The sequence below is a fragment of the Venturia canescens genome, chromosome 1, assembly GCF_019457755.1.
Source record: "Venturia canescens isolate UGA chromosome 1, ASM1945775v1, whole genome shotgun sequence".
In the NCBI taxonomy this organism is placed as follows: Eukaryota; Metazoa; Arthropoda; class Insecta; order Hymenoptera; family Ichneumonidae; genus Venturia; species Venturia canescens.
Window position 1 is genome coordinate 25,327,250 of NC_057421.1, and position 10,282 is coordinate 25,337,531.

General features: G+C 37.5%; 2 protein-coding genes across 2 annotated transcripts; one reads left to right on the top strand and one right to left on the bottom strand.

Moving 5' to 3' along the window:
* Positions 1-73: 73 nt before the first annotated feature.
* On the top strand, positions 74-6,160 carry LOC122419387 (uncharacterized). The gene is made up of 10 exons (XM_043433898.1): positions 74-422; positions 726-844; positions 2,199-2,444; positions 2,671-2,789; positions 2,895-4,370; positions 4,750-4,959; positions 5,055-5,164; positions 5,263-5,477; positions 5,552-5,808; positions 5,980-6,160. Exons 1-10 carry the CDS (start codon positions 258-260, stop codon positions 6,063-6,065), a joined length of 3,003 nt encoding a protein of 1,000 aa, XP_043289833.1. The 5' UTR covers positions 74-257; the 3' UTR covers positions 6,066-6,160.
* Positions 6,161-6,265: 105 nt separating this feature from the next.
* Positions 6,266-10,134, bottom strand: LOC122419393 (sorting nexin-30-like). The gene is made up of 7 exons (XM_043433913.1): positions 9,423-10,134; positions 9,085-9,240; positions 8,886-8,996; positions 8,633-8,797; positions 8,351-8,546; positions 7,960-8,234; positions 6,266-7,872 (listed from the first exon to the last, which is right to left on the bottom strand). The coding sequence occupies exons 1-7, from the start codon at positions 9,588-9,590 to the stop codon at positions 7,507-7,509; spliced, it is 1,437 nt and encodes a 478-aa protein (XP_043289848.1). The 5' UTR covers positions 9,591-10,134; the 3' UTR covers positions 6,266-7,506.
* Positions 10,135-10,282: the final 148 nt, after the last annotated feature.

The following is a 10,282-nucleotide window of genomic DNA, read 5'->3' on the forward strand; positions in this document are numbered from 1 at the left end:
TTCACGACATTTCAAACGAATGAGAAATTAACAACGCTAAAGCGCCGAATATTTTCGGTGGCGGCGAGAGATAGAACTACAGAGAAACTGGGAGCTATCATCGGTCGTGATGGAACGAAAATTTTTTGGCTGAATCGTTTCCTCTCTATCGTCGTTGTCTCAGGCGTCTCTGTGCCGCACTCTGAGAGACTCGTGAAAAATATTATTTGGGTAATTTTTTTGTGCTCCTTTTTTTTCTTCGCGAAGGTTATTTAAAAATGGCGGATACGACGTCTTCCGACACTACCTCAGAGTATCACGACGATGATTTATCCGATGTCTCCGCCGAACGTGTATCAAATCACGTTGTTGTGGGCCAAAAGCCAAGAGCATCGAATCGCCTAAATGAAAAAAATTTTTTGCGCAAACTATACAATCGTGAGGTGAGTTATATCAACCTTTAAACAACGAACACAAATCCAACCGTGATAGAGACACTTCACTGAAATCGCAACACCTGTCAGATTTCAATACTATTAATCAGTTTGAATGAATATCGCTAAATCATATCATGTAAACAAATTCTTACAATGCGACAGAAATTTGTTAATCTGATTTCGTGATATCACTCCAAGTAATCGGTTTTTTCCGCTACTATCGAAATTACTTCAAATCGTTGACTGTATTGTTGGCGCTTGGTGATGGATTGTGATGTTTATTTTTTTTTTCTTTCCTCATTGTCACAGATCAGAGGTTGTTTAGCAGCACACAGCTATGCACCGGAAGAAAGACTTTTTTCAACGATTCCATCGTTCGGTCATTTGCCTCTATACCAGGTCATACCCATGTCTGCTTTGGAAGCTGGGTAAATTTTTATTTTTACTTTATGTCTCTCCATTAAACGTGTGTCTCAATTATTTTTGAAATAATAAGTAACATTCTGCAGTAAATTTGTATGGGACTGCATACCAGCTGGTAGTTTTATTTGTTGCTCAATACATCGTGCTCTCTCATGTGGCATTTCCATACTCCAGTGAAAAATTTCTTTTGATAAATTTTTATCAATTATCGTTTCCCTGTATGAAAAATGTCATCATGGTGAGTAAAATTATTTAGTACGATGCACGTTTTCTGTTTTCAATCAATTTTTTCATAGATATGGCAGCCAAAATCTATTGCTCAGGCATGAGATTACTTTTATACCTTAAAAAAGAGCTCTAAATATTATTACAATGATTGAGCTTTTATAACCATACTCATACTCGAAGTATAGGTTGATACTGAGAAAAAAGCAGGAATGACTGCAAAACTGTACCACTAAAATATGTTTTTGGTCAAAAATGCAAAAACCCAGGGACACTATTCGACTTTCTGCATTTTCATTGTTCCTAATGAAAAATTTATTTTTCTATATCTGTGAGGATTCATGACAGAAATGAACATTAAATTTTTCAGTTAATCAAATATCCTGGAACTAAAATTTATTCTTGTTGATAAGATGATTTTTTTTCAACTCAATATTTCATAAGAAATTCGATACCTTTGAGTCTGATTGATTCATACACTCTTGGTTCGATTCACTTAAAAATTCAAAGCACTCAAACAGCATTATTATTATCAGAGAAGTAATAACTTTTGTCGAATCTTCTAATCGACGAATGGACAAAAAATTTTTAGTGACTGATAAAATGATTAAATGACAAAACTGACAACTTATCAAATCAGTTTATTGGGTTTTTGCCTCCTTGCTAAAATATTGTTTAATGGTGCATTCTTCTAACTGCTTTGTTAGTTCTGAACGATTGAAAGACTTACTCAAAATCGTATCATAGTTGGAAAAAATCTTGACAATCTGAAAGATTCACGTCTCTTTACGAAAAAATGATAACAAATCAGTTGTCAATCATAGATAAATTGCACATTTGAATGTCAGCAATATCCCACTAAAAATCCGTCAAATTCACAGCTTCATAAACCTAACATCAAAATACAATGATGAGAGAGCAACATTTAGAAATATGACAAATAATTGTGTGAAACTTCAAAAAAATGATTTATCAGGTTAACGATTATTGCAATTGTAATTATTTTTGTGTTCTAAAATCGTAAAAAAATGATAAGAATGAATAATATTTTACGAGAACAATTAAAGTTCAATGTTTTATTTCTCAATACAGTAGTAATGTTTAACTTTTGTTGCTGTGTTTTTCAAACAAAAGACACATAGTCATGGGCTTGACACAATGCGGCCAGTTTCTACTGACTTACACCTACACAATGGATCTCAGAGGGAACGGTTCTCATTACAAGTACCTGTTACATTGGTGGGCTTTTGCCCCGAAAAAAATAGCCCGCAAGGTTGCAGAAGTTACACTCTTCGACAATTATTCGATATGTCGAGATCTCGATATAGTTATAGCACAGTGGCCAACCGATAGGAGCAAACTCGTTATCCATGGCCTGAAGTAAGTAGAAACAACATTCTGAACTGAAAATATAAAACGGAGTTATTTATGAGCTACGTTATTCAAAGGTCGAAAAACCAACGCCATTAACATACATTCTTTGACAAATTATTAATTTTCAAAAGTCATTTTGTAAGAACTACATTCTGTTTATTCATTTAAAAAACAATATTGTCGTTGAAAATTCGAGGTGAGCCTCCCTAAAAAAGATTTTCTTTATTTGCAGTGCCGCATGGGCAAATCAACAACAAACGACTGATAGAGCGTACTTAACAATAACCACAGTACCCTCCCTCGAGAACTGTCGCGATTGTATGAAAATTGCGGCGTCCTACGAAGAAGAAGGTGAGAAGTAAAACAAACAAACTGTGAAACTTTCAAATTTTCTTTGCATCGTAGACTAACTAGTGTAATTTTGAAAATGAATTTTTGATTGTCTAACCGATCTAGAACTCGCGGACAATTGGGACGGCTGTGTGCAATGTAATTGTCTCATTCATGGTTTGACCGTGCACACGACTTACGAGGTCATCTCACCATTTCCGAGTTTCCGTGCTTCGGTTTGCCTGAATTATTGGAATCATATTGTCGTAAATACAGGCAATTTTTTGCACACGTTGAGAGTAGATTTACGCGTACCAAAGTGTAAAAATGCTCAACCTAACGGTGAAAAAGAAGACGATGTAATGGGTACGATGGTTACATTGGACGTGAGCGACGTTGAGGATATCGAGGAATCGAAAAACGAATGTTACGACAAAATAGATCGAGAAAGTTCGTTCGAACATTCGCCACCAAGCTCGGAATACATTGTCGATGAAAATGGTACCGATGGGAGTAAAAATTTCGAAGGTTATAACACACGAGACAACAATATTTATAGCTTTAAGAGTTATTCGGATAACGAGAGAATTCGAGAAGGCAGTGATTGTTCGTTGACGGAAAATTGTAGTGACTCAATAGAATTGGAGAGCAGTATGAATTCGGCAACGACAACGACGGGAGGCAATTCCGTGAGACGAATTCACGAGCAACGTGCCATATCGGTGAGGGACAAAATACTGCAAGATTTTTGCGACGATGTGTCACAGGAGTTGAATATCGGTAGTGATCTGATAACGCTAGTGAAACATTCCGCTTGTTCGCCACGCTCGACGCCACAACGATTACCGTCCTCCGATCTCAAACAGCCGATATGGCCGTCCTCGATATTAACACCGCCCTCTGATATTTTGAGTACTCGCAATTCCGAATCTAGTCATAATAATCAAGATTACTGGCGTCGTAACAAAAGGCCCGTTTCGCCTCAACCGAGTACCTCCAACGAGTGGAGCAACGTCAGCGTCACTTCGATCAATTCACCATTGCACACCCTTTCCATAAGTCCGTCGCCATCATCTTGCTGCTCGCCGAGGCTTATGTCACCCCCGATAGTAACACAATTTCGACATCCAAGCCCGAGAAAGCGGGCTAATCTCAACTCGCCTCCTTTGCCACCCCCTCCGCCTCCGCCGCCAAATTTAACGACTGCCATCGCTTCCACAACCATCACGGTACAGCCGAGAACGCGAGCCTCCCATAAATTAAATCTCGAGGCGGAAAAAGCTTACGAGTTTACCGACGACGCTCAAGAGACTTGCGAAAAGTTAAGCTCTTTCAGGAAACGTCGTTTGGCTGATAAAAAATACGAATTCCGTGACGAGGCCGAAGACACCGAAAACATTGTGCCCTTTAAACACATGAGAGATCAATTCAAACATCATCGTCATTGCTCCGGTCATCGCTTGTCATCGAGAGCTGTTTCACTTGCTTTGTCGAACAATCGATGGCCTATCAATCGTTACGATTCCGATCAGAGTGAAACCGATGACGTTTGCTCCGTCCAGGATTGTCTCAATTACAACGAATACCAATACTCTGATACAGGTAAGTTCAATGACCGGTTGACCTTCCTCTTCCAAAATTTCGTTCACTCAAAGTGATATGGTCGACTTCGCGATCGATGAAAATCCTGCTGCACAGTTTCCATTCTTTTTTTCACTCGTTTTTCTCGAAATGTCAAACGTGCCCGAGAAAATCGTGTATCTGTTTTTCAATCATTTGAATTGCACTCACGCCTATCGAATTCAATTGTACATCATTACAATGCTAGTTCGATTGCTTTATGGAATTTTGAGGCGAAATGCTTCACTGGAGTTTGGATTTTCTCAAAAAAAAATCCAAAAACCACGAATCTCGAACGATAAAAAATACTTTTCTACGATCAATTTTGTTGTAATAATAATAATAATAATATTTTTAACAGAAAAATCGGTCCTAAGACCAATTAATCAGAATCAACTGTCAAACGGTAACACTGCGAGGGACCGATACGGCAAATGTTACGACTCGACGGCATCGCCACTGGTACCACGTGTTTCTCTCGAATATCCGACTATTAAATGTACAGCACACTTTAAACGCAGTTATATAGAACTAGACGATGAAATGATATCCGTAATCACAGATGTCGAAGGTTTGTAAAGAAAAAAAAAAAATCGCTTCGAATTACTGAAGTTTTATTTTATAAAGCGATAGCTAATCGAAGAATTGCGTGTGTTTTTTTTATAGATGATGAAACCGGTGGTTACGTGAGTTACCAATGCGTTTTACCCATGCATGTGCATGGCTCGGGATATGTGCAAATGCAGATGATCAGTAATGGGAAAGCTGAAAAAATGGTGAGCAAAATGTGGTATCATTTCTTGTTCACCTGTCAGAACTGGTGAATGCAAAACACTAAATATCGCTAATGAACAACGTCAATTGGATTTGATAGATGTTACCCTCGGTATCGATTACCCAATTGAGCTTCGATATCGAAACATTTTCCCATCACATTGCCGACTGGATCTGCAAGAGATTTAAGAAGAAATATTGGCACTGCAGTGACTATGACATCGAGATAATCGACGTATGTGCTATAAGCGGTGACGTTATCTGTCTTCTGATAATGAAAATTCAAGCGAGTGAGGACTGCAGTCGCCCACATTGGTAAGGTGACAAACATTGAAGGGAGACGCTTTTTTAAGGACACCTAAAAATATTTTTTCAATGATTCCTCGCAGCTCTCAAGAGAGGAAACAGTACGAAGTCGGCTGCAAATATACATGGAATCTTGAAACTAATCAATATCGTATTACCAACGTTCTCCCGTTAATGGAAATCAAATCAGAATCATGGAATTCGAATTTTTCGGGCGGTGGAAATGCTCTGGGACCGCTTTGGAATCCAACCCGTTTAATTGCACCCCTGTTGCGATGCAAAAGCCAACAACCATATGCCAGATCCGTACGATTTCTCCAACACAAAATGGGATTCACAGGTTTCTATAGCTATTTTTATTGTGCTTTCGTTCTTCTGTTTAATCAAAAGCAAAAACCAGATGTGAACGAAAATTTATCATAAAAAATCAAACTGTCTCTATTTGTTCAAATTTATGTTCAAAATTTCACTATCCCTCGATTTTTTCCGATACAATTATTTTCTTTTCCAGCTTACCCGATAACACACCTACACGATCTTGATAATCTTGTATCGTTTTACATAACTCCACTTCCTGACGATAACGTAGAAGACTGAAGAACAAATAAATCGAATGAATTCGACGCAAAATCGGATGAATCAATTCGACAATGAGACGCTACGAAGCAAATAAATTATTCATTGTCATAAACGAGAAACTGTTTCATTTCAAATTTTCCTATAGCTCTTTTCTCCTCATCAAGTGATCCATGTGAGCTTTCCAGTAGAGGTAATTAAGAGACTCAGTGAACAAGATGTTACTCCACAATTTAAATATAATAATAAGTATTGATGTACAGTCACGCCCACATAGGGCATAAAAACTCAGAAAAAAACTGTTTTTACAAATTTTCATAAATAAACTACCTTCATATCCCTTTTTCTGTCCATTCAATGTGTACTCGAACGAAAAGGACTAAAAATTTAAATACATATCAATTTATATTCAATTGGGCTTTTCTTCCAAATTTCCTGACGTAGATGAATTTTCGAAAATAGAAATTATTATCGACAATTATCGGCATATTTTTTTAAACAGCGTGAATTAATTCCATTGTGATTAGAAAAAAGGAATTAAAGGGAAAAGAAAACGTGTCTGGAATCGGTACACGCTTTACATCGAATGTAAAGTAACATATTCAGCATCAAGTATTTTTACACATCGCAAAAGGTAAGACACAGATATAGGGAAAGAGAAAAAAATCATGTTATATCCAAGGGTTTTAGAGCGAAGAATCAGCCAATTATTGCACTGCGAATTACAAACTCATACAAGTCTAATGATAATTTAATAAACAAAAGATTTACGCTTATTAGTCGAAATATATAACATTATGAATTTATATGTAACAGCAATGAATCTTATCGCGCAAGTATCTTAAACTTCGCTAAAACTAAATTGATTGTCTGACAATGTGTTTTACTCATTTGAGCCTACATCTCAACTACGCGAGAACAAAGAAACGCGTGCACGTGTGATTGAGTAAACATTTCTTTTTAGATACAAGTTTAACGAGGATTTGGTCCCAGAAATGAATTATCGATTACGCCTTTACGTTCTGGAAGGGAGAAAATCACATGACTATTTTCAATAACTTTACAAGCTTTCTTAGAAAATTACGTATTCCGCAAGCTTGTTTCATTCACGGTTACCATCGAAATTTTGGTTTTCTGCCGATCATCGGCTTTCAGATTCACCATTTGTCAGCCTAGTGCTGAGCGATGGAGCTTAATCGTAATCAATACGTGACCACTTAACTGTACAACGTCATCGTGTTTACATTTATATGCGAAATTGGCCTAAAGACTGAGACACGCCATGTCGAGTAGGTCAAAGACGATTCTCAGGAATTGACACATTCAAGAAACAAGTCTGTGTTCACATGGATCCAGAAGATATCAAGAATTTCAGCATCATAGCTTTTTGTTTGCTTAGGATAACAGCGAGAGAGAAAAAGAGAGGTAGGTAGGGAAAAGACAGAAAAAAGAGTGAGTCTACTCATGCCGGAATTTTCGTCGACGTTCCGACTTTCGTTTCCGCTCCGACACTGTCGAATTTGAGACCAGCTAAAATTTCTTCCCATCCAGCCATGCACTGTTGGTAATGTTCGATTTGCTGGTCTGCCATATTGATCAGCATACCTTTGAGATCGCTTTGCTTCTCTATCGTCCACCGTTCAAGATCGCTACGCAAATTCTCATTTGCACATTCAACGCGATCTTGTAGAATTTCGCTCCGTTTTGCTAAACGAGGAATCGTTTGTCCAAGACGCTCAAGTTTTTCGTCACGGGACTCGCCTTTCCAAAGAGCACCGCTCCAACTTTGTCCTCTCGTTGACGAAGAAGCGTTCGTCGAGCCCATCAACTACAGGATTAAATGCTTCAGTTTTTTAGAAATTTTGAACAATGTTATGCGAATTTGTAACCAAACCATGAATCGTTGTGATTTTACCTGATCTTTTTCGAGTCTTCGTTTAGACAATTCTTCGACAGTTAATTCGTACTCGATCTGCATTGTATCACGACGAGACAACGCATCTTTAACCGAATCAATATAAGCAATATATTCGCGTTCTTCGTTAGTTACAGTGTCCAAGAGATTCTGGTGGGCAACAGCATTGTATTCAATCGCTTTTGCAATTGCCATCAAAATCGATTCCAGCTCAGGCTCGTTATTCGCCCATTGGGTAAAGATTGGGTGCATCTGGTGTAACTCAATCAGATAATCTGTTCAAATAATAGAATCGACACAAAAAGTTAGTTATTTAATAGCATGCGAAGATCATAATTTGATGAATATTTATCATTCGTGACAAAGTAAATGTGAAAAAACATCTACACACCTTGTCTTTCTTTGTGTATACGATTGTTTATCTTGTCGATTGTAGAAAGTTTTTCACTCAGAGCTGTGCAATAATCCCGTACTTGCTCAAACTCTAAATTTCGTTGTTTCATGGTATAAACACTTGCCATATTTTGCAACGAATCCGTCATTTTGACTAAGACGTTACCACGATTTTTACGAACGACCGAAAATTCCTGTAATTCATAAAGTATCGAAAAACATGAGTTTCAAAAGTGTGATTTTTATTGAGTATCTCTTTCATTTTCATATTTGTATGTACCGCAGGTTTTGCAGTCAGGAAGATTCTCAAACCCTTGTCGCAACTGAAGATCGGATGATTGATCACGCGATTCAGAAAAATATGAAGCAACTTCATACGCGCTAGAATAAATTCCTTGGAATAACGATCCAGCTGAGCCAACAAAGTATGCTTGCCAGGCATTGGCTGAAAAATCATTTGATTTCTTTTATCATCAAGCATGGTGTTTTCTTGTGTGTGTTTAAAGGTTGATATTTCATCTGATTAGTCTCACAGGTATTATATGAGTCGGATATGTCTCAACGAGCTTCTGACGCAACCATATAAAGTCGTTGTAGCGGCGACGGACTATGTATTCCTCATCCTCGAACTCTGGTCTGGTTGTCTATAATTTTAAACAAGTCTCATTATTTGGATGCTTCAATTTCATGTTGTATTATTATCAGGAATAAATTGAATCTTTAAATTTTTACCCTTGTGGTAACCCGGAATGTAATGTAGGTCTCCAATGTCTCGAGATGTTTCTGTGGGTTGTCGACTTTAACTTGTAAATCTCGAGAATCCATTTGAAAGTCTGAAGTATCTTGTTCGGGCAAAGTTGAGAAACTATCAATGGACGGCGACGCAATCTGTTTTTTTATCGAAAAACGAAATTCTAATTATTTTGTCGAATTTCATCGATCAAGGTGAATATATTACTTAAATATTTAAATAAAAACTTGAAAGTCTACAGTGCTTGTTGATTATAAGACAAAAGAGGTCGATTGAATGCACTCGATATTGAATTTCGTTATTTATGATTTTTACTTACAACCGAGCCTTCTACCGACGTGCTATAATTTGAGAGAAAGTCAGGATCGCGAACATCGGGTCTAACAATACCGCTGGTAGCCATCGAGCTGACCTCGAGAATCGCTGTCTCTTCGTTCGATTGTTTCTTCTCAAAATCCTCGCTTTCGGTTTCCGAAGCAGTCATCATTGTGTTTCTGTTTGCTTCTCTTGACAGAACTCACAGAGTTACAAATGTTTGTTTTATATTATGACACTGATGGAAAAAAAATACTGTTCCAATAAGGTACACGTAAACGCGAATGTATGGACGTACACGCACACGACACACCTCTCGATCATGCGCATCTCTGCGCCACCGTGACGTCAAACTTTGACACTTTGGGACCGGTGTCTCAGCAGCTTGGTTTGGCTTGGTAAATTTCGTTAAAATCAGCAAAATACATACACTTCTTTTTCGATCGTATAGTACAAACGACTACTGTGATGAAGGTGACTCAAAAAATATATGGTCGCTGTAATGCTCCGGCACGCCTACTCAAAGTATTAAAAGTAATTGCTATATATCCGATATAATTGCGTATACCTGCATATATGAACAATACTTATGAAAATTGGAGAATACATTGTGATCGCAAAATGTGTAGTCAGCTTTCTATAAAATATGCGACAAAATAATCAAACACAAACAGCCGTTATAACCTAAGGATTTACAGCCTTGAAGTATATGAATATTTTTCATTCATCTGTAGCAATATTCGAATTATTATTTTTTCATTTTGAATGGCTATTATATATAGACACGGCAGAATCTCACTGTTTATCGAGAACTCTATGCTTCACATTTATATTTACAAATATGTTGATAGGTCTCACGGTCGT

Excerpts from the sequence above, each read along its gene's own strand:
- LOC122419387 (XM_043433898.1), top strand. The coding sequence starts at position 258 with ATGGCGGATACGACGTCTTCCGACACTACCTCAGAGTATCACGACGAT. Across the intron at positions 423-725 it reads GCAAACTATACAATCGTGAG|ATCAGAGGTTGTTTAGCAGC; the intron begins GTGAGTTATATC and ends TCATTGTCACAG. Across the intron at positions 4,960-5,054 it reads CGTAATCACAGATGTCGAAG|ATGATGAAACCGGTGGTTAC; the intron begins GTTTGTAAAGAA and ends TTTTTTTTATAG.
- LOC122419393 (XM_043433913.1), bottom strand. The coding sequence starts at position 9,590 with ATGATGACTGCTTCGGAAACCGAAAGCGAGGATTTTGAGAAGAAACAA. Across the intron at positions 9,241-9,422 it reads CGTCGGTAGAAGGCTCGGTT|ATTGCGTCGCCGTCCATTGA; the intron begins GTAAGTAAAAAT and ends ATAAAAAAACAG. Across the intron at positions 8,235-8,350 it reads TATACACAAAGAAAGACAAG|ATTATCTGATTGAGTTACAC; the intron begins GTGTGTAGATGT and ends TTATTTGAACAG.